The sequence below is a fragment of the Cyprinodon tularosa genome, unplaced genomic scaffold (assembly GCF_016077235.1).
Source record: "Cyprinodon tularosa strain WSP-4 unplaced genomic scaffold, ASM1607723v1 ctg1269, whole genome shotgun sequence".
NCBI lineage: Eukaryota > Metazoa > Chordata > Actinopteri > Cyprinodontiformes > Cyprinodontidae > Cyprinodon > Cyprinodon tularosa.
In genome coordinates, this window is record NW_024038080.1 from 2,293 (window position 1) to 28,453 (window position 26,161).

At 42.0% G+C, this 26,161-nt stretch overlaps 1 protein-coding gene across 1 annotated transcript in view; it reads left to right on the plus strand.

Annotated features, from left to right (window-relative positions):
• Window positions 1-1,052: 1,052 nt before the first annotated feature.
• LOC119777746 (copine-4) overlaps window positions 1,053-26,161 on the plus strand; it is a 78,974-nt gene continuing 53,865 nt past the window's right edge. Inside the window, exons 1-3 of the mRNA XM_038276744.1 lie at window positions 1,053-1,241; window positions 11,575-11,754; window positions 24,850-24,921. Coding sequence (XP_038132672.1) covers window positions 1,071-1,241; window positions 11,575-11,754; window positions 24,850-24,921 — 423 coding nt within the window. The 5' untranslated portion in view covers window positions 1,053-1,070. The remainder of the gene's footprint in view (window positions 1,242-11,574; window positions 11,755-24,849; window positions 24,922-26,161) is intronic.

Here is a 26,161-nt window from a genome sequence, read left to right on the forward strand (position 1 = left end):
GGACATCCCATTAACTGATGTCCTAGAAGTGGATGTCTTAGAAGTGGACATCCCAGGAACTGATGTCCTAGAAATGGATGTCTTAGAACTGGACATCCCATTAACTGATGTCCTAGAAGTGGATGTCTTAGAACTGGACATCCCATTAACTGATGTCCTAGAAGTGGATGTCTTAGAAGTGGACATCCCAGGAACTGATGTCCTAGAAATGGATGTCTTAGAAGTGGCAGTCTCCCAGGAACTGATGTTCTAGAAGTGGATGTCCTAGAAGTTGACTTCTTAGAACTGGACATCCCATTAACTGGTGTCCTAGAAGTGGATGTCTTAGAAGTGGACGTCCCAGGAACTGATGTTCTAGAAGTGGATGTCCTAGAAATGGACGTCCATAGGATCGATGTCCCAGTACTGAAGTGTGGACGTCTCACATCCCTAATGTGGTGAGCAAAGGGTGAACGTCCTAGTAGTGGATGTCTCAGCAGATTTAGCCAAAGGTCAGATAGTTAGATTGAGGTCAAAGGTTAAAGGTCACAGGGTCAGGAATTTGTCCACCCAAATGATAATGCTGCTGCTCTCCTGTAAGGAAGGAATAGATGAAACTAAAACACCTCAACACCTTCATCACCACCTTCAGCATGATGTGATCATCATCATCATCATCATCATCATCATCATCATCATCATCATCATCATCATCATCGTGGTTTTCTGGAAGCCTGTAGAATCTGACAGTAGTGAAACAGAACCCAGCTATGAGCTGGTTCTGATTCTGGGAAATTCGGTGGCTGCGCTGATCTGATCTTTAGATTCTCCTTCGTTTGGTTCCCCCACATGCTTCCTGCACAGATGTTACTTCCTGGACCAATGGTTGGACGCCATCCAGTCGTCATGGTGTTTACAGAAGGTCCTGATGGGGTCCGGCAGTGGGAATGGGTTGATCGGGTTTTATTGGGTTTGTTTGGCTGGAGAAAGGAGATGTTTTTTTTATTGCTGTTTCTACACATGTCTATCTCCTGTGAAGTTCTGATCCGTGTCCTAACTCCCCCCCTGCAGACCTCCTGTCCCCCTCCACCATGAGTGACATCTACGAGTCGGCGGCCAACTCTCTGGGCCTCTTCAGCAGCCCCTGCCTCACCAAGGTGGAGCTGAGACTGACCTGCAAAGGGATCTCAGACCGAGATGCTCTGTCCAAACCGGACCCCTGCATCATCCTCAAGATGCAGTCCCACGGGCAGTGGATGGAGGTGGGTCACCATGGTAACGGCTGCGGGTTTCTCATGCTATTAATTAGCTGAGATGTTTCTGTTCTCGTTCCAGAAACGTTGTGGTTAGGCTGCAACATCCTCTGGTTTTAAGAGGTTTTTGTTAAAATTCTTCATCTTATTATTAAACCTGATTTATTTCTCCCCGTCCTTCTGAGCTGGTGCTTCTTTTTAGCATTTAGCTTTATCATTAGGGACAAATGGATGAATTTACTTCACATATTCCTGTTTTCATCTATGACCTTAAACAGGTTTGATGAAACTCATTTAACTTACAACTGAATTTCTCGTTAGAAGAATCCTGCAGAAAATCCAGTTTAGTTCATCTATATTTAATCATATTCAGTTTATTTAAGTTCCAAGTAATTTAGTTCACTTTGCTTTAAAGGAAAAGTCTGGTTAGCAAGAAATAATCAATCTATACCTAAAACTAATACCTTTGCAGTGATTTAATTTCATTAATGAATTGCGGGTTAATCAGTAAAAGTTTTTTTGTGTGGTAAGCCTAGCGCACCGTGACCAGGGCTAACGTAAGCGCTGGCTGCTGCAAAGGGGCTATTGTTAGCGCGGGCTGCTGCAGACGGGCCAACGTTAGCGCTGGCTGCTGCAGACAGGCTAACGTTAGCGCTGGCTGCTGTATACGGACTAACGTAAGCGCTGGCTGCCGCAGACGGGTTAACGTTAGCACTGGCTGACGCAGAGGGGCTAACGTTAGTCCTGGCTGCTGCAGACGGCCTAACGTTAGCCCTTGCTGCCGCATAGGGGCTAACGTTAGCGCTGGCTGCTGTAGACGGGCTAACGTAAGCGCTGGCTGCCGCAGACGGGTTAACGTTAGCACTGGCTGACGCAGAGAGGCTAACGTTAGTCCTGGCTGCTGCAGACGGCCTAACGTTAGCCCTTGCTGCCGCATAGGGGCTAACGTTAGCGCTGGCTGCTGTAGACAGGCTAACGTAAGCGCTGGCTGCTGTAGACGGGCTAACGTTAGCGCTGGCTGCTGTAGACGGGCTAACGTAAGTGCTGGCTGCTGCAGACGGGGTAACCTTAGCACTGGCTGCTGCAGAGGGGTGACGTTAGCCCTGGCTGCTGCAGACGGGCTAACGTTAGCCCTGGCTGCTGTAGATGGGCTAACGTAAGTGCTGGCTGCTGCAGACGGGTTAACCTTAGCACTGGCTGCCGCAGAGGGGCTAACGTTAGCCCTGGCTGCTGCAGACGGGCTAATGTTAGCGCTGGCTGCGGTTAGCCTCAGAGGTCTGCTAGTTGCTGCGGTCGTCTCAACATCAGGAAGTTTTTTAAATTACACATTAAATCAATAAATGTTCCATATAGTGAAGCTTAAAGTATAATATTCTCGCCTCAAATGATCTTAAAACGTACTTTTATTGAACTGCAGCAAAATTCAATTCAATTCAATTCAGTTTATTTCTATAGCTCCAATTCACATCATGTCATCTCAGGTCACTTTCCAGTTCACCAGATCATCCAGTCAGATTGGTTCAAAGTTTTCTATCTAAGGAAAACCAGCTGACTGCATCGACTCATTGACTCTTCAGCAATCCCTCACACTAAGCATGCTTGTAGCGACAGTGGAGAGGAAAAACTCCCTTTGAACAGGAAGAAACCTTCAGCAAAACCAGGCTCAGTGTGAGCGGCCATCTGCTGAGGCCCACTGGGGTTCAAGGAGACAGAAGCAGACATAGAAAAAGAAGCATAGATACAAAAAGCAGCTGTTAAAGTAATACCTAATAGAATATCTTCAGAACGTCTCCAAATGACACAAAACTCATATGGATGAGTAGAACATGATGTAATAACGTAAAATCAAGGGACCAATGTTAAAAAAATGGCGTTCCCTTTTAACACTCTGAGCTCTGTGAGCGCTAACCTGGAAGCTGCCGCAGTGCATGCTGGGACAGCTGTCAGTCTGGAGAACAGACAAGTCTGCTCTGATGCATGCTGGGTAAAGATGGAGGGGCCAGAACAACACCTGGGGACTTTGTCCGTTCTCTGTCTTCTTGTTCTTGTGAATTGGAACAGCACTAGGGCTGAGGATGATGACGTTTCACGAGCACATGAGAACGCACCAGTACACGTATTGAGAAACGTCTTGTTGTCCACTGTTTCTGGTCTGCAGATTTTTCAGCGTTCTGCTGCTGAATTTTTTTTTCCAGATGTGGTTCTTTGTGTCTCAAATATGCAGCGTTTGGATTCTTCTAATTTCTGTCTCTATTTTTTGGGTTAAAACCCACCCTGAACAAACTGGGTCAGAACTCCTGATAGGATGATAAAAGCTCACTTGTGTTTGTTTATTGAATGATTTCATCCAAACAAAGGCGTCCTGCAGGACTCCATCAAGCCGCTGCTTTGTGCTGATTAATGTCAGAAAGCATTTTCATTGATCTGTTCTTTGCCTCCTCGCCACCTTCTGTCACATTAACGTCATCGCCGCTGATTTAGAGGATGTTGACGGTTTTTCAGCTGCAGAAACATCCATCCTGCTGCTCGTCTTTTCCTGCCGCTGGAGATCGATCAGGTTAAACCTCCAGCCTGTTCTGCTGCTGAGCTGAACTCTGAGCCTGAAGCTCCACAGAGAAGAGCTACTTCTCCTCCTTCCAACCTTCACGTTTTCTGGAATAAAAACCTTTTATGTGGGATCGGAAACCAATAAAGTCAGTTATGAACAATGCTGTCCTGTGTTTCTATTGGTTCAGTCTATTGGTTCAGTCTATTGGTTCATCTATCATGTGTGTGAGAAAAGCCTCTAAGGGTAAAACCCACAGAACCAGAACAGAATTAAATTCTATTCAGTTTATTTCTATAGCTCCAATTCACATCATATCATCTCAGGTCACTTTCCAGTTCACCAGATCATCCAGTCAGATTGATTCAAAGTTTTCTATCTAAGGAAAACCAGCTGATTGCATCGACTCATTGACTCTTCAGCAATCCCTCACACTAAGCATGCTTGTAGCGACAGTGGAGAGGAAAAACTCCCTTTGAACAGGAAGAAACCTCCAGCAGAACCAGGCTCAGTGTGAGCGGCCATCTGCTGAGGCCCACTGGGGTTCAAGGAGACAGAAGCAGACATAGAAAAAGAAGCATAGATACAAAAGGCAACTGTCAACCAGCTCCACAGGCGGCCCCGTCCAGGAAACACACAGCCAGGCAGACGAGCTCCGAGCCAGCTCCCATGTCAGAGGATGAAGAGAGCACATCCAGTTAGTCACAGTCAGAGAAACAGGACTACACTGGAAAACAGGCCAAGCTCCAACATCTAGAAACAAAGGTGTTGATGGCAGCAGCACAGCTGATATTTCTCTCCAGGATGGAGTCACAGCAAGTCTTTATTCCAGAGATGTTCCTAAATCTCCTCATCACCTCCTCTCCCAATTTATGACTCTGCAAAGATTCTGGTTTGGTTTCCAGCTAAGAGGTGGGTTTGTTCCAGGTGAGCTCGACAGAATCAGAAGCTGATTGGCTGTTTGTCTGATGTTTATATTTAGTCACTCTGGGTCCCAAATACTTAAAAAGATCAGAGGAAATCAGCCATCAGCTGGAGCGTCTCTGCAGTTCAGGTTCTGACGGGTCTCTGATCCTTTTCTGTATCCTGGCTGCAGAGATGCTGCTGGCCGATGGAAGCAGCCAGTAAGGGACGGCGGGGGACAGGTAACCAGACATGGACACGCTATCAGCACAGAACATGCATGCGTCATAAGGTCAGGAGGAAGCAGAACCCAGAGGAACCCAAACACGCATCCTGTTGAACTCTGATTCCTCTGTGTGCAGGAATGATGGGAACATGGAGGGAAGCTTTTAGGATGTGCATGATGCTGATTTAATCAGGAGAACCACATGGATCCACAGAACCTGGATCGATTTAAACCCCAGATGTTGTTTTAAACAGAGAAGCCACAGAGGAGCTGCTCACTGGCAGCCATGGTTAGATCGGCCAGTAGGAGAAGAGTTTGCTCTGACTAAACGCGGATGAATTCCTGTCTGGTTTGTGTTTCCGCGCGCCTCATCTATATCTCATGGCAGTGGTAAAGCAGTGAGTTTGACACACTTTACTGAAGCCACTTTATTGACTTATTTATGGTTTAAAAAGTGACTGTAGCAGCAGCAGATGTTCTAATGGCTGTAATTTAAGGCTGCTGCCTTCCTAAAAGCCGCCATTAAAAGCCCTGAGTGACGCCGGAGGCTAAACGTGAAGCTAAGCTGCAATTAAATGCAGCTTTAAACTGTCTTGATCACTAAGAAGAACAAACATAGAAATTCAGAGATCTTCCCTGGATTCAGATTAATCCGGACATGTGAGGATCTACCTTCTCATTCCCGGTCCTGAGTAACGACTTCAGCTCAGACTATCTGGTCAGAAGGTCTGTTTGCTCCATATTTATAGATCAGCTTCCTGCTGTTTATCACCTTACTGTTCTTACTAATTTAATAGATCCAAACAAATATGCTTAATAATATTAGTAATGTTATAAAGTGGTGAACTTTAAAGACTCAAGTTTAAATGTTGTAAATAACATTAAGGGAAATTTTGGGGAAAACTCTTTCACGATCAGTTTCTGTTATTAATACAAACTATTGAGTTAGCAGAAGAAATAAAGTCTTAAAGGAAGCTCGGTGCTTCAGGATAACCTGTTTCAAGGTGCATTGTTGCAGATTTCGAATCCACTACTTTTTCATCCATTTAGTATTAGTTTCCGATTTTTCGGACACTAATCTAAAATGGCGTAATGCTACGTTCACACCTAAAGCAGCAGGAGCAACAAAAACGTGCGTGCTGCTTCATTTTTGATGCCTGTACAAGTTTAGTTATGACGCGCGGATGAAGCATCTTTGCTGCTCTAGCTGCGCGGCCAAAAAGTGGGCGGAGCTACCCTTTCCTTTCTCTGCCTGGAACAATGGCAGCTATATTAGCTGTGATCAGCGGGTAGAAAGTAGTTAGAATCTATGTTGAAGTGAGAAAGTCCTCCTGAAAACATGGTCTGTGCAGTCAGTTCATCCAGATTACCATCCTGCCTTCAAAGATTATTTCTCTGTGGGAGCCGCTCAGACCCCCACATACCGGCGCTGCGCTGTCACTGGGAATCCCCAGCAGCAGCTGCCTCAGGCCCGCTCGCCTCTCCAGGGTTTTCCCCTCCTGTTGGTGGCGGCTGGAAGTAGATGTTAGCGTTTTTCAGGTCTGTGCTACAAACTGCAGGCAGCAGGATAATAAAAGCCAACATATTCTGCCAGCAGGTTTCTACATTTGAAGTTAATTTAGGCGTTAATAAACTGTTTCAGAGGAGTGATCATAGCGCTCTGCATCAGCAGTGCTGCGTCTGACTCCCTGCCAGCTCCCAGATCTGCTTCTCTGATTGGTTGATGAGGCGCATCAAGCAGATAAAGTTCAATGTTTCCAACTCCAGCAGCTGCTGCTGCAGTCTGTCACGCGCCTCAGATGGTCAGATCTCATGAGACGCTGCTCCTGTTGCTATGGACGCTGCAGGACCTTTTGCTGCATCTTAATGCGCGTCAACCATTGAGTTTGCATGTAGACTAGCTGCTGCTTGCGTTCTGAACGTAGCATAACCGCTATAGTGACCTATATAGTGATTAGAGCAGACATTCGAACACAGATCATGTGACAGAACCAGAGCCCCTGGCTGGATGATTGATTATATATATTATTTCTGCCTGGTAACAGAGCAGAATTTCCCTTTTTTGTTAAATGATGATACCATTAATTCAGACATAAATGGTTGATTTTTTTGGTTGTGGATATCAGCTCCTTTCTGAGATCATTTCTGTGGTTTAATGGACTCCCAGATGAACCAAGCGATCTTGACGGTCTGTTTCTGGGTTTGTTGGACTCTTTAAATGACCCATTTTACACCAACTTCAGAGTTTCACTATAATTTTTCCACACGCTGAAAATATGACCTACTTTAATGGGTTTAAGATTGGGATGAAAAAGTTTTCCTTTCTGCACTGCAAAAAATAGAAATCTCAATAAGTTATTTTTTCTTAAAATAAGTGTGTTTTTCCTTGATTTGAGGAGGTAAGTAAGACACTTTGCCAATGGAACAAGACAATTTCCTTTTAAAATAAGAAAAAACTATTTTATCGTCTTATTTCAAGTAAATATTATCTAACTATCTTATTTTAAGAGTAAAAATACTCATTCCATTGGCAAATCATCTTATTTACCTGCTCAAATTAAGGCTAAATATACTTAATTTAAGCCATTTTTTACTTATTTCTGGATTGTTTTTGCAGTGTTCTGAGTTGAATAAACTCCACAGCATACAGGACCTTCATGTCCAGTTTCTCATCAGGTTCCCATGGCAGCGGCCCCGCTGTCTGGCTGAAGTTGTTTCTAGCTGTAAATTGTTGTTATTGGGCTCCTCAGGACTCCTGCTGGTGGACGTTTCCTGTTCATAAATAAAGGAGCTTCTCTAACTCACCTCTTCCTGCCTGGTCAGCACCCACCTCTGCTTTTACCATGCTTCTATAAATAGACGTAGAGGATTTGGTCTTCCTCAGTCCAAACGGACCTCTGAAGGTTTACAGAGGCTGTCAAGATCCCGTCGTCAGCGCCAGCCGTCAGATAGGACAGAATAGCTGATGTGGAACAGTCAGAGACTTGCTACTGATCCATTCTGCTGATGTGGATCTTAGACCTGACCTATCCTCATCCTTAGAGGAACCAGGTCTCCAGGGAAGGTGGGGCAGCTTTAGCTGCCTGCTCTTGTGAGAGTCAGTAATCCAGTTAGGAGAACGACTGGACCTGTTTTCAACAAACAGCAAAAATGTTATTTGTGTAGAACAGGCATCCCCAAACTCGGTCCTCAAGGCCCCCTGTCCTGCAGGTTTTCGAGGTTTCTCTGCTCCAGCACAGCTGATTTTAATTGAAAGCTGATTAACAGGCTTTTGGTCTACTGCAATCATTATAACCAGCTGTGCTGAAGCAGAGAAACCTCGAAAACCTGCAGGACAGGGGGCCTTGAGGACCGAGTTTGGGGATGCCTGGTATAGAAAGTATTTGGCAAAAAAAAACCACTTTCATATTAATTTAATTCAATTTTGAATCCAGAATATTTAGAACAGATTTTAGATGGGAAAATGGCAGAGCTGATTTAAAAATTTTAATAGTGATAAACCCATAAAACTCTGTTTACATGTTTTAACTCTGTTAACGCTGATAATATTAATTGTGTCTCAGCCCCCCCCTTCAGTGTCCACCATATTGGATCAGTCCATTTGCTGCACATGTTCAGAAAGGTCCAAACAGACAGCAGCAAACCATTTGAAAACAAACCATGCAAAGAGCAGCGTTGCCAACTTAGCGCTTTAGTCGCTATATTTAGCCACTTTTCAGACCCCTCTAGCACTTTGATTTCTAAAAAGCTCCTAGCGCCAAATCTAGAGACTTTTTTCTGCTACTGGAGACTTTGGAGACAACATCTAAAAGCAGCGAACTCTGCTCTCCAGAGCGAGTAGATTGGTAACCCCGCCTCCTGCTCTCCTCTATCTTGTCTGCTGTCATGATTCGTGCAGCTATTATTTCATCCAAATGAAAAATGGAGAACAGATAAGCAGATCATGGCTTGTCTACAGTGAAAAGAAGGACTGGGTTATTTACTTTGGCCTTTTTGGAAACACAGGAAGGAGCAATCAGCTAAGTGAGCTTAGTGCTTGGAAAAAATCTTTCATTCCTTTAGAGACAGCATGAAAAGTCAGCTGAGTACAAAACATAGAGAGGAAAACAAGAAGAAAAGGGACAAGAAGAGAGGGACACAACCTAGAACAGATAATGGATGTCTATTCTCTTAACATTTCTCTATCTCTATAATGGCTCTGTTTTATGTGTCGTCTTCTCCATTCAGAGGGGCCCCTGCCTGTCTTTGCCCAGGGCCCCACATTTCCTAAATCTGCCCCTGATTAAAATGTTGGTTTTCTGTCTCTAGCGGGACGTTAACTCTCTAATCGAACATCTAGGATGACTTCAGGAGTGACGTGATCCCACAGACCAGGTTACTCCTGTTCTCTGATGCAACTAAAGCATCCTGAGTTGAGGAAGAGCCGTTTGCTGTGGCCTCACTGCAGCAGAGCGGCGGTGTCTCCGTGGGATTCAGAGACTTCCTGCCGAGCCACTAAAAGCTTGTTCACATCTGAGGGATGCTGTAGGTAATCAAAGTGTAATGGAGGTTTCATTATGGAGGATGTTTTCTCTGCGGCTGCATTGGTAAATGTTTTATTGGCTCTGAAATCAGTGTCTTCTGATCTTCCTCTTCATCCTCACGTTTGGCTCCATCTCAGATGGCTCTGGGTTCAAAGAAAGCGGCGTGAGATGTTTCTGTGGCTTCTACTGCTGCATCGTTATGCTTGAAGCAGAAGAAGAAGATGAAACATTGTTTGATGGAGCGAGTAGCGAGAGGAAGAGGCAGGAGTCAGGAGGAGTTAGTGAAGATGTTTCTGCAGAGAGAGACAGGAAGTTAAGAAGTAAAAAAAAAGAGAGCAGAGAAAGTGTGGACTGCTGGAAGAGCTGCGGTGAACTGGTGAAAGAAAAGCTCCCATGACCCAATCAGAGACGGGTCGACCCTCTGAGGTCACAGAGGGGCATCGATACGCTGCAGGATATGAAGATTGTTGGAGTTATTATTGTCAGAAAACGGTGTTGTCTTGGAGGACCCAAATGCAGAAACAAGTAGGCAGCGGTGAATTTAAGTGGGTTTAATTAGGTTCGCAGAAACTGAGGCAGGAATCAAAAAGTCCAACAAAATAACAAAGGAACCAGAACCAAGGGAACATCAGGGGTAAACCAAAACTCAAGGAGCCAGGGAGAGACGACGAAGGCAGACAGACGTTAGACGAGGATCCAGCAAACAAGAACTGAAGAGGGAGGGCTTTTAAAGGGGACAGAGACAAAGAGAGGCTAATGAGGGAATTGAAAACAGGTGAGGGCAGGACAGAAAACAGAGCAAGAGAAAGAGGACACAAGAGGGCAGCAGAGGACAATAAATGGAAAAACCTGGAAGACAGGAACTAATAAGAAAACAACAAAATAATAATCAAATAACTAGGATAATGAAACATGGTGAAAAGAAAACTAAACACTAGGAATCAAGGAGTAAGGAAAGATAGAATACTCAAAAGAAAAACATAACAGAAACAGAAACCTAACAATTATGATTTCTGTTTTTATCATTTTATTCATTTATATCTTTTATATTGCTTTTAATCATTTATTTTGCTATGTTACTCTCATCAGTGGAAACAGCGTATGCAGGTCATAAGACGGTCAAATGTTTTGCGAGAATGCTTTCCTGTTTTTCATTTAAGAAACACAGAAGTTAAAAGTTCATGATCCCCGACACCTTTTTTAAAAGCGTATACTGAAACCAGACAAGTTCCCTATCTTAAAAGTTCATGCTATGTCTCAGAGATTGCATAATCGGAACTAACACCGGCTGTTGTAATGTGTTGACTGTTCAATAAAAAAGCCTGCAAGCGTGGAGCAAGACGAAGATGCACAGAGTGATCCTAAAGCTCTGTGTACTTTCCGCTTTGCAAAGCACGGTCAGGAAAAATCTTACACTGTCTTTGTTTCATTCTTTATAGGTTAAAGTCGGGGAAACTTAACAAGATTAACCTCACAACTTTTCAAAGTATCTCAAATTAACTGAATACTAAAGTTAAAAATGATGTGGTGCTGTTTAAGTGATACAGACTCAGTGATTGTAATGAAAATTCTTATTTTTATTTTCTTTACTGATTAACAGCGAACGTATTACTTTCAGGTATAAATAATGATCCAGTAATTATTCCTTGCTGAACTGACTTTTCCTTTAAAGAACAAATGGATTTCTGAGGTTCTGTCTGTAGGACCGCTGCAGCTAACGCTCCCCAGTCTTTCCTGTTTGCTTCCGCCTTCGTGGCTCTGATGGTGGTTCTGTTCACACAAACATCAACCAGCCACTGGGTAATCAGATCAGCTGAACGACATCCTCAGGCTCTAATTAGAGAAACTTCGCAGCAGTCATTTTCTACGGTTTGATCTAATGAGGGAAGCGGCAGGACGGGTCCAAATGTCTCCGTTTCATTAACATAAACAGAAAAGCCTCTGAAGTGGGATGAACCAACGTTGAAACGACTTTAATTGTAGCTGCAGCCTGGAGGCCAGCTGTTAACGGGAGGAGATGTTGGACCATCACCTCCACAGCAGATCGTCCACTTCCTCTCATCTCAGTCTGACTCCTTTCAGAGTTTCTATAGATCTGTCTGTCCTCCTGCCGCCATGAGCTCACAGAGATGTTTCCTCCCACAGGTGGACCGGACAGAGGTGATCCGCAGCTGCGTCAACCCCACCTACTCCAAGGTCTTCACCTTGGACTTTTATTTTGAAGAGGTGCAGCGTCTGCGCTTCGAGCTGTATGACATCAACAGCGGGCACAACGGGCTGAGGGAGGCCGACTTCCTGGGGTCGGTGGAGTGCACGCTGGGACAGGTGAGTCCCTGCAGAGTGTTGGGAGGGAGAGGTCGGATATTTCCGGTCTAGTCCTGCCGATTAGATCCAGGCCTTCTTGGAAAATAAAAAAAAGATCAAGATTATCTTAATGTTCATATTTATTTTTGCAAAGTGATATTTCTTAGTCCCTATGGAACCGTCCATATTGATGGAACCCCCCTGGAAGTGCATGAAGTGGTTTGATCCGGCCACTGTTGCCAACTTAGGGCCTTTGTGGGTATATTTAGCAACCTTTAGGATCCATTTCTACCTAAGAACTAAAATATACCCAGAATACACCACAAAATAAGAACTAAACCAATAAAATTAGATAGCAAAGAAAACATTTATCAAAGTGAAACTGAAAACTCAAAAGAAAACTTAATAGAACCAACACTGTGACAAATAATTTTATCATTTGAATTTAAATATGCATGTTTTTTGTTTGTTTAACTCGTTTTCTTAGCTGATCTAATATCAAAAAAGCTACACTAAAAACAAAAAATCACCAAAGCTTTTATTATTTGGAAATCTGAGTAATTTAGAGGCACATTTAATCAGCTGATTATCTCTCCCTCCTCACATTTCTCCGTTTATGTGTTTCTTGTTTCTCTGTCGCCGACTTTCTTTTCATGACCAACTCTCACATCGGCAACATAAGGAAACGGAAACACCTAAACGTTTACGTCACCAAATCACTGTTAACTGTTGGCCAAACATCTCATAATGAGCTCTGACTATATAAACTAAAGGTCAAAGGTCAAACGTTCTTCTTTGTTTAAACCTTTGCTGCCGCTGTAGACATCGCTTTACGGGGAGTTTATTGCATCAACTCATTGACTCTTCAGCAATCCCTCACACTAAGCATGCTTGTAGCGACAGTGGAGAGGAAAAACTCCCTTTGAACAGGAAGAAACCTCCAGCAGAGCCAGGCTCAGTGTGAGCGGCCATCTGCTGAGGCCCACTGGGGTTCAAGGAGACAGAAGCAGACATAGAAAAAGACGCATAGATACAAAAGGCAACTGTCAACCAGCTCCACAGGCGGTCCCGTCCAGGAAGCACACAGCCAGGCAGACGAGCTCCGAGCCAGCTCCCATGTCAGAGGATGAAGAGAGCACATCCAGTTAGTCACAGTCAGAGAAACAGGACTACACTGGAAAACAGGCCAAGCTCCAACATCTAGAAACAAAGGTGTTGATGGCAGCAGCACAGCTGATATTTCTCTCCAGGATGGAGTCACAGCCAAACAGGAACAGACCAGATGAAGCTACTATGAGAAAAAGCAGAGAGAGCAGAACGTAGATTCTGCAGAGTGGGAGAATAGAGATAGAATGAAGCAGAATGATGAAAAAGGGGTCCCTATGTCCTCCAGCAGTCTAAGCCTATAGCAGCAGAACTATAGAGATAGCTCAGGATAACCTGAGCCACTCTAACTATAAGCTTTATCAAAAAGGAAAGTTTTAAGTCTACCGTTAATCTACATCTTTCATTTAAATCCTAAATCTAAGTAGATCCATGAAATCTTAAATATTAATCTAAAATCTAAATATATAACTTGAATCAAAATCTTAAATCTAAATTTCAAAGTATTTAACTTATATGTTTAGATACAACATATACTATATTTGCTTTAAGATTTATATTTAGTGTTATCTGATAGCTATCTAATCTTTTTTTCTATAGGTCATAAATGTTTTTAAAAAAGCACTAAATATGTAGAAAGTAGCTCAAAAACATAAATGTGATAATTAGTTTTTGTCAACTTTTTATATTGACACACGATATAGATTGTGAAAATGCCTCTAATGTTATTTCAAAAGTCTATTATAGTCACAACCAAGAAGAATTGATTCGCTTTCAGTTTCCTCTTAGTTTTTGGAGCAGAATCTGCCGGTCGGCCAATGGGGGCTAATCAGTTCCTGTGAAGGTAAATGAGGCTGGATCAAATCACACAGGAGCAAGATCTACCAGCAGCGTTCAATAAGTAATGCCCCTGACCCTCTTCCAGTTCTTTGATCTAGCTGAAATTTTGCACGTGCAATTATTTATATGTCTACAGATTAAAGAGCAAATTACAGCTCTGAACTAATTGTGGTTTCTGATTTATAGGTGTTTGAACCAAGCCTGAAATGGAGCCTCCTGAGTGTCAGGCAGTGAGCTGGTTTTTGATTTAAAAGGACGCACACTGCAGCAGACTTGTGATTAAATGAAAGTAACTTATGGTGATGATGCCCCATCTTATGACCTTACAAAATGTGATATGATGGAGCATCATCATCAAGTTTCCATTTCAGACTTGACTGTCATGATTTAATTAAAGGTCTGACCCAAAATGCAGAAGACCAAACAGAGAGACCAGGGAAAAGTTTAACAGGTTTATCAATAATATAGAGATGAGTCCAGTGCTGCTCTGACACTGTCAAACCTGAACTGGAAAGTGAGGGGAAGAAACTGCGGTTAGTTCAGGTTCAGTGGGAAATTAGATTCTTTGGTTTGAATTGGAGGAATGGGTTGCAGACTCACTTCTCCAGAAAAAGGTGTCCTTTATGGAATCCAGTCTGTGTGGAATGTTCCAGGGATAGTCTTGTTTGGTGTTGGGCATACTGGGTTACTCAGACTGCGGTTGTTCCTTGGTGAATAGAGAAGCTGACTGCCACTCAGATTTCCTGCGGTACTTGAACAGGCTGTGGTGCAGATGAAACCTTTGCTCGGTGTGAAGCTCAAACGACCTCTTGGGGAAAATGGGTCCAAACCTCCTGTTTGGAACCCCAGCTCAGTTAGAAGCTCAGTTGATCCTTCCAGGGAGAGAAGGTCCGAACAAATCCAGTTTGCAGGATGACTTCCTGCCGAGAGGCAAAGACAAAAAACAAAGTTAAGACTCAGTTTGACTCAGAAAAAACTCAGCTTGGCTAGAGTTCCCAAAACTGGCAAAACAAAAACTCAGGTTAGGCTCTGCTAAACTAACCATGACTAGAGTACCCAGTATTGGCAAACACTCTGGCATCGAGGTAGTGGCAGTCAGCAGCTTAAGAACGCTCCACAGGTAATGAGGCAACGAGCTGCAGGTGTGCAGGGAGGCCCAATGAGGATGGGGCACCACCCGGTGGAGGAGGAAAGGAAACACAAAAACAGACCACACAAACTGGATTCCTGACATGGACTCATTTTAAACACCTCTAAATCAGAAACTACCATTAGTTCAGAGCTGTAATTTGCCAATTAATCTATAGAGATATAAATTATCGCACATTATCAGCTAGATCTCACCACTGAAAGTGGATCAGAGGCATTACTTATTGAACGCCCCTGGTACAGATAAAGGTTGGTGAACAAACATATTTCTTACTCGCACACCTAACTTGGCAATTAAAGTTGATTCTGCTGCTAACAATTGAGTTAATTTCATATATTTTCATCCTGGTGCGTTTCTGGAGACATTTAATCTGCAGTAATGAAGAAGGTGGAGACTTTTCTGTCACTCTGTGTCCTCATCAGACCAAAGGCGATGCTCTTCTGCACAGGTTTTATTTAATATGCTCATCAAAAACTCAATCAGACACAAAGTCAGGCGAGGAGCTAAGATCCCATGAGATTCTACAATAATTCAGAGTTAGTTTGAAAAGGTTTTACTTTCCTCCGTCTGCTAAGGCACTTTGAGTTCCTCTTTTCATTTTCTACCACTGTGAGTTTAATTTCCTGCAGAGACCTGAGAGAGCGAGGCGAGTCAGTAAACAAGTCAGAAAATAACACCGTACTCTGGGGCGAGACGGAAACCTGGCACAGAGTGTGTGTGCATCTAACATAAGGGCTGTTTTGTCAATAATAAGTTTTATAACTCAGAAAAATATTCAATTCCTTTTTTTCCCCCCCTAATCCAGTAAAAATTCAATAACAGCCCTAGGAAGTTTAAAGAAATCTACTTTTCTGTTTTTCAGTCTTATTCCTTTGTTTCTGTCTGAAAATCATTTTATCTGTCGGGATAACAGCTGCTTATTTCTACAGAACATTAAAAAGATGTCAGAAGTTTTTCTGAATACATAAATCATTTATTGTTGCCTCAAAGATTACAGCTTGACCTGCACTGCAAAAAAAATTTCAATCTAAATAAAATAAGTGCGCTTTTTCTTGAATTAGGGAGGTAAGTGAGACACTTTGCAAATGGAACAAGACTATTTTGATTTAAAATAAGAAAATTGCATTGTTTTATTTCAAGTGCATTATATCTAAGACTAAACATACTAATTCCATTGGCAGATCATCTTATTTACCTACTCAATTTAAGGGGAAATAGACTTATTTTAAGAAATTTTTGCTTATTTTTGCTATTTGTGCTAGAAGAGGCCTGAAATGGAGATTAATAAACACTGCAAAAACAATCTGGAAATGAGTAAGAATGTCTTAAAATTAGTGTATTTAGCATAATTCAAGCAAGTAAATAATAAGATTTGCCAATGGAATGAGTATTTTTACTCTTAAAATAAGATAATTAGATAATATCCACTTGGAATAAGACAATAAAATTGTTTTTTCTTATTTTAGATGTAAATTGCCTTATTCCATTGGCAAAGTGTATCACTTAACTGCTTAATTCAAGAAAGAAATGCTCTTTTTTAAAGAAAAATAAACTTACTTAGATTTCAATTTTTTGCAGTGAACCCGTATGAGTATAGAAGCACTGGGGAAAAGCTGAACGTTAAGTTTAATTTAAATGGTTTATAGTCGGGCAGAACTGTACAAATGATAATTTAGCTTTTTACATTTAGCAGGATTTAACTCTGAAATCCAGTTTCGGGATGTTAAATGAACAGAAAGATGAAGCAGTGGAACAAAATGCAGAGATGACAGGTTTCCATGGCTGCTGCAGCTCAGACAGATGGAAAACTCAGCTTCAAACAGGCAGGAAAAAAGCCGCTCGTTCTGCATTAAATATTCAATCCTGAGTGACAGGCTGAAAATTATTTCAACTACAGTCCATCAAAATGGCCCTTCCCAGTCAAAAGGCAGCCAAATCCCCTCCAACTTCCAGCCACTGGCCTTCTCCTGGGCGTGAATATTTTTTCCTCTGACTCCACCCTTTCACTGAATTACAGGGTCTGACCAGGAGATGGCGCTTCTCTTTAGATCTTAATGTCAACAATTCATGACCAAAAGAATACTTTAGATGTTTCTAAAGGAGTTGTAGGGGACCAACCAAGGAAAGTGGGGACATTTTGAACGGCTACTACTGTAAGTCATATTTCTGTAATTTTGGCTCAAAGATTTACTTTTATACCAGCCAATGGACCAATAGTTTGAACTAAAACCCATTAGATCATATAAGTGCCTTTATTTTGCAACATAAAAAAAAATGATTAACTCACCTGTGAAGCAGTTACACCTGCTGCAGCTTGCTGTGCATCATTTTCTGCAAGGATTTCTTGGTACATGTCCTGCAGGATCTCATTCCAGGGCTTCTTTGATGTTGGGTTAGCATCTTCCTGGCATTTTATCTGCAACTCACTGCAGCATCCCCCTTCCTGCAAGAGTCAAAGTAACAGTCATTGTAACAAGCATTAACCATTGTTACAATGACAGAGTGGTTCATCTGGCAAACCATTAAAGCGATTGCAAACAGCTCAGACTTGGCATGTCTCGAGGATTTTGAGAAGTTTTTGAATCCAGTATTGTCCACCATGGAAAAGGTTGGCTGTCTAATGCAATAGGGTTGTCACGATACTAAACTTTTCAACTCGATACCGATACATAGTAAAATATTCGATACTCGATACCATTTTCGATACCACAAGGATAAAAACAATGACTCCAAAATTCAACAGAAATTTTTTCATTAATAAATAAAATACAATAAATAGATAAATAAATACAATAAAATATTTTGAGGTTGTTTGCTGTGCACAATATTAAGTAAGCTTGATAAAAAAACGTACAAAATTAAAATTCAGTGTTCCTTCCTTGGCTATTCTTTACACACACATCAATGATGCTAGCCAAACCAGTTAAGAAACAAAAATAATTCTCAGCAGCTGCACCTGTTACAGAAAAAAGTCTGCAACCGAAAAGTGCGTAGAATTATTCAATCACACAGTGTTCAGAAAGTGCATTTTCCTCTAATCTGCGCATAAGATGAATGACTGTTTAGGTGCCGCTGGTGGTAGCACTGTATCGATACTTTTGAAAATGAGTATTGTATCCGGATACAACTTTTTAGTATCAATACTTTTTTGAGTATCGATACTTTTGACAACCCTATGATGCAATGCACTCAAAGATTTTTGTTGTATGTCCGTTTCTTCTTGATTGAGTCTTTAAGAGAAAGCTGTGTTGCTTTTTCCCTCGTGTTCAGGTGTGTTTCATTGGGTGGTGCTTCCTTAAGTCAGATATTACTCAATACCTGCATACCACTTGGATGCCCTTGATAGAAGAGATTGCTTGAATTTCCTCCTTTTCTCTTTCCTCATTGTTCCTGCTGTGCTTCACCAAGTGTCCTTTTCATATTGGCTGGAACTTGCAGCAGTGGCGCAAAAACCGGGTATGCAGCGCATGCAACGCATAGGGGCGCTGCACTCGAGGGGGCGTCAAAAAACCCCTCTAGAAAATAAATTTTTCTAGTTGTAATTTTCTATATTTAACAGCATAAACCGATCAATAACTTTTTTTTATCTTCAACTATCGCTCGTAGTGCACACTTAACAGCAAGATGGAGCGCCAGAAAAAAAAAAAAAACTATCCGGGGCGCAAAACAGAAAAAGGGAGAAGGATAAAGTTGTTGGCAGAATGAAAAAAAAGCCTTTGAATGTGGTTGAAAGACAGCAGGTAAGTTCTGTCAGTGAATCGACAACAGGACAGGAGGGCTGTAAATATGCAGGTCAGATAAAGCTAGTCTGATACGGAGTCGCCCCATATTTGGCTGTTAAATGTTGCGCCCCCTATTGAAGCAATAAGGAACGCGATTTGTTCCGTATTTCTAGGAATATCTGATACACACGCCTGTAACACACACATATCCACACACTAAGTGTAAGAACGACCGAAATAAAACTTGTGAAATATTAACACAGGAAAGCTAAAATGTCTTGGCCAGTGCCCAGCTATGGTCCAACACTTAGCTGCAATTTATTCACTCATATGTACATTTCTTATTATTGATTTTTTTAATTAAAGATGAGTTGTACAAGTTTATGTGCGTATCAGACACATTAATCCAGTGTGATTATAGCCCTTAGACTCGGTGACCCATGTTACCAACCTTTTTGGCAGGGGGACACTGCAGTTTAAATGTTTTATTCAGTATCACTACAGTGGTGCTGTGATGTATCTGATAAGTCAGATCAGATGCAGTGTCCAGTCAGTAGCTGTTATCCAACAAGAAGATCATTCAAATTTAAAGATTAATTTTTATTGTAGTTTGACTGCTTTATTTTTTAACCCTACTTAACATAAAATTAATTTAATTCAGCTGTGAGGATGGAGAGAAAGAGAAGATGACAGGAAGAATCAGGACAGACAGGGGAAAGCAACAGGTTGGTCTAATATTAGGTGGAAGTCAGGGAACATCTACTTAATCCCAATCGATAATGTTTAAACATTATTTTTAAAAACTGTATTAAGATCTGTAATTTTTACAGCTAATTTATAATGCTTTTGACCATATGACTGAGTGGAGAACGCCACAGACAAGGGGTGAAGGAGACAGACATGAGGTTGGTGATAGAAGAGACAAGTGAGGACATCAGGTAGGAATAAATACATTAGGGAGGCAGCAAAAACCTATATACCATAATGGTGGGGGGGGGGGGGGTGGGGGCGCCGATCATGTGTTTTCGCAACCACCTCAAAAATATGTAGTTGCGCCCCTGACTTGCAGGGGTAGGTTTTGAGGTTCTCCATGGTGCAAAAAACCCAACTTGCTGTGGTTGCTATGGTTATGTATCATAAATGTCAGAAGCTGAAAAGATATTAGTGTGAGCGGCCATCTGCTGAGGCCGACTGGGGTTCAAGGAGACGGAGGCAGACATAGAAAAAGAAACATAGCAGCTGTAAAAGGCGGCCCCATCCGGGAAACACACAGCCAGGCAGACGAGCTCCGAGCCAGCTCCCATGTCAGAGGATGAAGAGAGCACATCCAGTTAGTCACAGTCAGAGAAACAGGACTACACTGGAAAACAGGCCAAGCTCCAACATCTAGAAACAAAGGTCCCTATGTCCTCCAGCAGTCTAAGCCCATAGCAGCAGAACTATAGAGATAGCTCAGGATAACCTGAGCCACTCTAAAAAAAAAAGGAAATTTTTAAGCCTACCCTTAAAAGTAGACTTAAATGTAAAGGCTCTTATTAGTTGTCTGTCGTTATTTAATGCATTTCTGAGGAGATTAGAAAAAGCATCGCTAGAAGCTGCAGTCATTTCACTGGGAGAGAAATTAACTGTTAGTGGGAACATCACAGAAAATACTGAATAATAAATAAGCAGGATCTATTTTTCTTGCAGGGGGGTGGGGTCAATAGATCTGTGGTCTGTGTTCGCGGTTAAATGTGGATCAGAGAGCTCAGAGCAGCACGGAGGTCGGTGGATCCTTCCAGCCGCACACAGTCCGGTCCAAAGCAGATGGAGATGACAGGTTCTGGAAAGGCTGGAGTTACTAAAGGGGAACATCTCTGGTGTTGGTGGGATGTCAGACCCTCCATAGCAACCATAGCAACCCATTCTAAGCTGGTGAATCATTGAGAAGGTTTCAGCTCCGGTTCTGCACAAACTGCTGAAGTTCCTAATGAGGGGGAACCCTGAACTTTGACCCATTTAAAAAACAAACAAACTCACTTTTTAATCCAGTTTCCTTTAGAAGAAGCTGAACTGTTTAAAGAAGTTCAGCCGCCGTGACTTAAACGGATCAACCGGTTCTTATGAGACCAAAGGAAGATTCATCCCCAACAAACAGTCTGGAAACTTTTCCAAATAGAGGAATCCTGGTCAGATGGACCAGAGCAGCAGCTCTTCTCTGAGCTCCACTGGATGATGGAGCTCCTCTCCTCACCTTTAAGGCAGAAGCAGCAGAAGAGACTCAGATCGGTCACATCCCAGGAGGTCATGGATGGAGGAATATTCACCTTTCAGCTCAGCTTCTTCTCCACCAAAGACCTTAGAAACATCCTCATGATTGCAGATGAAGTTCTAAACCTTCTTTCTATCTCCTGTGAGTTCCAGCCTGTTCAATTCCTTCTCCTTATCCAGTGGTCGTCAGGGAGGCGGATCAGAGAGAACTTCCTGATCATGGTCTGATCAGTTTGCTCTGATGGAACCAGGTTTATCACTGAAGAACAGAGATTGATGGAGAAATGATTTCATACATCATCTTACTTCTTCTCCTCATTGCTTCTGCCAGCAGCGTCACTCGGATCGGCTGCCAGCTCCTCCAGCAGCCAGATGGTCGGATGCTTTCTGCTAACAGGCCCTGGAAGAAGCTTTCAGAAGAAGCAGAGCTGTGGAATTTCAGCTCTAGCGTTAGGTTTAGCGTCTTCCTTTGACTCCTGCTGAAAATGGAGACTGAATTTAGTTCCCCACAGAAGGACGACCTTCCTACTCTTTCCGTTAGTGAATAAGACCAAGGAACCCGCCACCATGTGTCCGTTAGAGCAGGCATCCCTAATGTGGGTCCTGGAGGGCCGCTGTCCTGCAGGTTTGAGAGGTTTCCTGCTCCAGAATGTTAACTGTAATATGCAATTACCTTCCACTGCACTTTAATTGAGATAACTTCTGTCCAAACTTTATTTATTCATTTTATAGTGAAACCAATCTGTATATAATGCTATTGTAAATAACTGTAAAAACCTTTTTTTTTATAGTAATATCCACCTGTATATTATATTCGGTACATATCCAGCTGTAAATTTAGTTCATAACACTAGTTATCTATATATTATATTCATTATTTATAATGGCATTCATCTCTATACTCATTCAGTAGAACCCATGTCCTGTATTTATGGAACCATTATTTATCCTATTGCACTTCTGGTTAGACCTGAACTACATTTCATTGCCTTGAACCTGTACCTGTGTGATGACAATAAAGTTGAATCTAATCTAATTTAATCTAATCAAAGCCATTCTCAAGCACATATCAAGGTGCTGATTTTGAGCCTGGATCCAATCGAGTAATTAAAGGAAAAGTTCGCTCACATTCAGAATTCAAACTTCTGAAAATACTTTAAATCTGAAATGATTCCATCCTGTTCAATAAATGATCAGTGTTTTTAATTCAGAGTAATTTTCATATGAATGTGCTTATATATATAAATAACTTTAATTCTGTATTAAAAGTAGCATCAGCTGCAGCTAGAACAAACCAACAAATTTTAAATATAACTTGCAGTGATAACGACGGCAGAGACCTTTTCTTCTTATGGAGAATTCCTGCTGACTAGGTGCATCCTGGCACTTTGCTGCCTCTATAGGTGAAATACAAAATTACCGGCGGAGGCATTTCCAGCACAGAGATATGTCACTGATATGTCCAAAAGCCGTTGCACATGTCATCCATAGAATCTTCTTTCCTACCTTTAAAGGAAAAGTCGCTCATATTCAGAATTCAAACTTCTGAAAGTTCTTTAAATCTGAAATGATTCCATCCTGTTCAATAAATGATCAGTGTTTTTAATTCAGAGTAATTTTCATGTGAATGTGCTTTACTGGAGGCATCCATGTTTGTCAAAGAACACTACTGCCACCTACTGGTTAGTGACGGTGCGGTATCGGCTGTTGATCAAGTCCCAGTGCTGTATCTGGTGTTTGTCACAACGCGCTATTATCCAAGTCATCTTGAAAACATTCTTCTTCCAAATGTTGGCTACATATTACGGGTTTTTTCTCTGGCCAGAAGTTCGATGGCAAATCCTCCCTCTTCAAGTTGGCGATCCAACGACCAACCCGTCCGTGGAGGATCAGGTACCAGAAAGGTGGAATAATTCTTTTTTTTTCACTTTTACCCGATGTATTCCAGCTGCCATGCACGTGGGCATTGTCAGTTTCACTATAGCTCTGGTGAATTTCAATGGTGAAGTCCTCTGGAAATCTTCAATAATTGTTGTTGATTGCAGATGTGTCTAGTAGTTCCCATTGATTTAGCTTGTAAAGCGGGGAGAATGGCGCTAGGCTTACCGCACCGTGACGTCACTGCTGGAAGATGGCAGGAGGGAGGGGCTACTATATTTGGGCAAAAATGGCCGCTCCCGGACTCAGTGATCGCAATGAAAATTATTAGGCCGGAGCAGCGACAGCGCTGCGAAGGCCTATCGTATTTCGAAAGTTTCTTATTATTATTACGGTTCTTTTGGCACTTTGAACGCATTTTACGGGGACTTCGATTATTCAAAAACTCAGGAAAACGTGGCAGTAAATTGTCCCCCGCGTGAAATAGCCCGTCTGTAATGGAATCCAAAATGGCCGCACCCAAATTACGCCACAGCGCCCCCTAACGTGAGTTGGGGGAAACTGTAAGTCACAGAGATTTGAAATTTGGCACACAGATAGATCTCCTCAAATCATGAAAAAATGTCTCTTGGGGGTATGCCCTAAAACCAGAGGTGGAAAAAGTACTAAAATATCATACTCAAGTAAAAGTACCAACACTTGGATGAAATATTACTCAAGTACAAGTAAAATTACCCATCAGAAAAATGACTCAAGTAAAAGTCATAAGTAGCTTATTTAAAATGTATTTTAAGTAAAAGTTACTTAGTTACTCACTATAGTGCTTCCGGGCCCAATTATTTGTCTTCCTTTCGGTTTTCCAAATTCTTTTTTTTACTCAGTAAAGGAGGGGATTTGTAATGTAACCAAATACAATACTTCACTCAAAACGTAATCAAGTAAAATTTTAATTACCGATTTTAAAAACTACTTGAAAAATACAAAATACACAAAAAAACCTACTCAATACAGTGTTTATACATCATGTGCATTGTTTCTTTTCTTAGTCAGATTAGACGGAGCAGAAGGCCTTTCTTCACATTGTGGATGTCCCTGTGTGTACGGAGGTCATCTAATCAAGACAGCCTTCGTGTCTTTAAGAGTACACAGGATATGGGCACATCTTGGAGCCGGTCTGATAGTGGAGAGCTGTAACCCTGAAGCATAGAAGCAAGCTGCATGAAGTTCAAGACATGGATGGCGTGTCAGTTTCTGATACGGACAGCTCAACATGAACATGATGCAACACATAGACTCATGAGCTATAAGAAGCAGGTGATGACCACTGATGACCTTCATCGGGGCTCAAACTTTGCCGGAGACGTGATTTTTGAGCCCACAGCTGTACAAGCTCTAAGCATTTTTCTCTGTCCTGTAACGACCTGATCTGGAATAAACTCTGTTACTTTTTACTCCTGTTTTATAGTCCTTTTTATATGGTTTTACCAAGTTTGAGTTAAGAGTAGTAAAGAACTTGCTCCCAGGAAAAGAACCGGTGAGGAGGCCCCCTGGGGCGCTACAGCCCTTGTCAGAACCAAAGGGGACAAATCCTCCTCATTTTAACAACAGTAACTTGAGTAAATGTATTTCGATACTTTCCACCTCTGCCTAAAACCCACAGGAAGTCAGCCATCAAAGTGCGTTTTTTGGCAATTTTTCATTATTTTTATTTTTTTTAACTGATTAAAGCTGTGAACGTGTTGGTCTTAGGTATAAATAAACTTATCCTTACTGACCGGACTTTTCCTTTAATAAAAAGAGAAACCATGAAATAATGCCTCAGCACTGATTGCTGGGACTTCCAGTCAGGTGGTTTCAGGCTGTTAAACTCAGAGAGCGAGGCCTGCAGCTTCTCCTAATCAGAGTTCATGCTTCGCCCCATGTGTTTTCCTCCTACACCGTGGAAACCTTCAGAGGAAGCCACATGGGGGAACAGGGCGTTCTGCTGGGTGTCCTATGAAGGCGCCTCTGTTGGTGATTGTCCTAGGAGGCCTCAGCTCGGTCTGGGACCTTCATTCTAGGTCCAATAACGTAAATACGTGGACCTCATGGCTGCGGTGTTCATCAGCGGACTCAGCTGGCTCTGATTCTGCAGAACATCCTACATTTTGATTGTTTTATGTTTGTGTGCAGATCATCTCCCAGAGGAAACTGTCCAAAGCTCTGCTGAGACCAGGAGGAACGGTCGGGAAAGCCATCATCACTGTGAGTCTCACCTCCTCACTCACTCTCCCCATCAGTCTAATCCCCTGCAGGCAGAGTCTGCTCATTTCTCTCGGAGTGCTTATCTTTTCCCTGTTGGACCACACATTCGCTTATTTCTGTCATTTTCCAGTTGTGAACCGGATCAGCAGCTTTTCCTGTCGGTTTGCCGTCTCTGAGGAGCGGATCAAAAACACAATCAGTCGTTCATTTCACCAGAAACCTTCTGCTGGAAAATCTCCCCTTCCTATGATCCCCTTCACCTCCACGAACCTGAAACGCTTCATTGACTTTTACTTTGAAGGATTTAGGAACAGGAAGCAGCTCTAGCGTCAGTCTCTCATCTATTTTCAATTCAATTCAGTTTATTTATATAGCGCCAAATTCACAACACATGTCATCTCAAGGCACTTTACAGTTCAACCAGATCATACAGTCAAATTTTCACTTTTCTTTATCTTTTCCAAGTTCTAATTATGTTCTATCTCTGTTTAATTTAACATGTTTTTATTTAAGTTCATTTTTTTAGATGTAAGAACATCATTCTTTCTTCATTCTCTTCGGTTTTGTGTTTTTCATCCCGTTTTCCGCTCATTCTTCTGGGATGAGGAGTTCGGTCCGTTTCCATGGAGACGAACGGATCTGATCAGATAAAATGATTCGGATCAGAACCATGGAACCGTTTCCTAATTAAAGAATTATTACATCAGACTCTTGGTTCCTTTTCAGCAGACATGAGATGAACGCAGATCTATGTTTATAGAATAAATCTCTAGAAGAATTTAGCTGTTTGAGCTGAACTCTGATTGGTTGAAAGAAACCAGGAAGTATGATCACTGAATTTTAATTCCTGCATATTTTATTTTCTCTTCTTTTTTTTTCTCAACTCTTTTGGACCTCAGAACCTGACTGGGTCAACCAACTGAATAGAACAGTCTCCAGTTTTCAGGCAGCAGAGGGACGTTTTTTCCCCTGTTTTTACCTCGTCTGTAAGGAAAACAGAGATATTTCGGTTTATTCAGAGGATAAGAGAAACAGAAAAGCTGCTTTGCTCAAATCAGAAACTCAAAACACGTCTTGGAAGAATTCTGAGATTCTGTTCTAGAATCTAACTGGATCATCTTCATCAGGTTCCTGTCTGGCTTCCTCTTCCTCACCAGCTTCATCTTCATCCATAGAATCCCTAAAAATGGATCATAAAATAAATATTTATTATTTTATTTAAATAGCTATCTAAAGCATG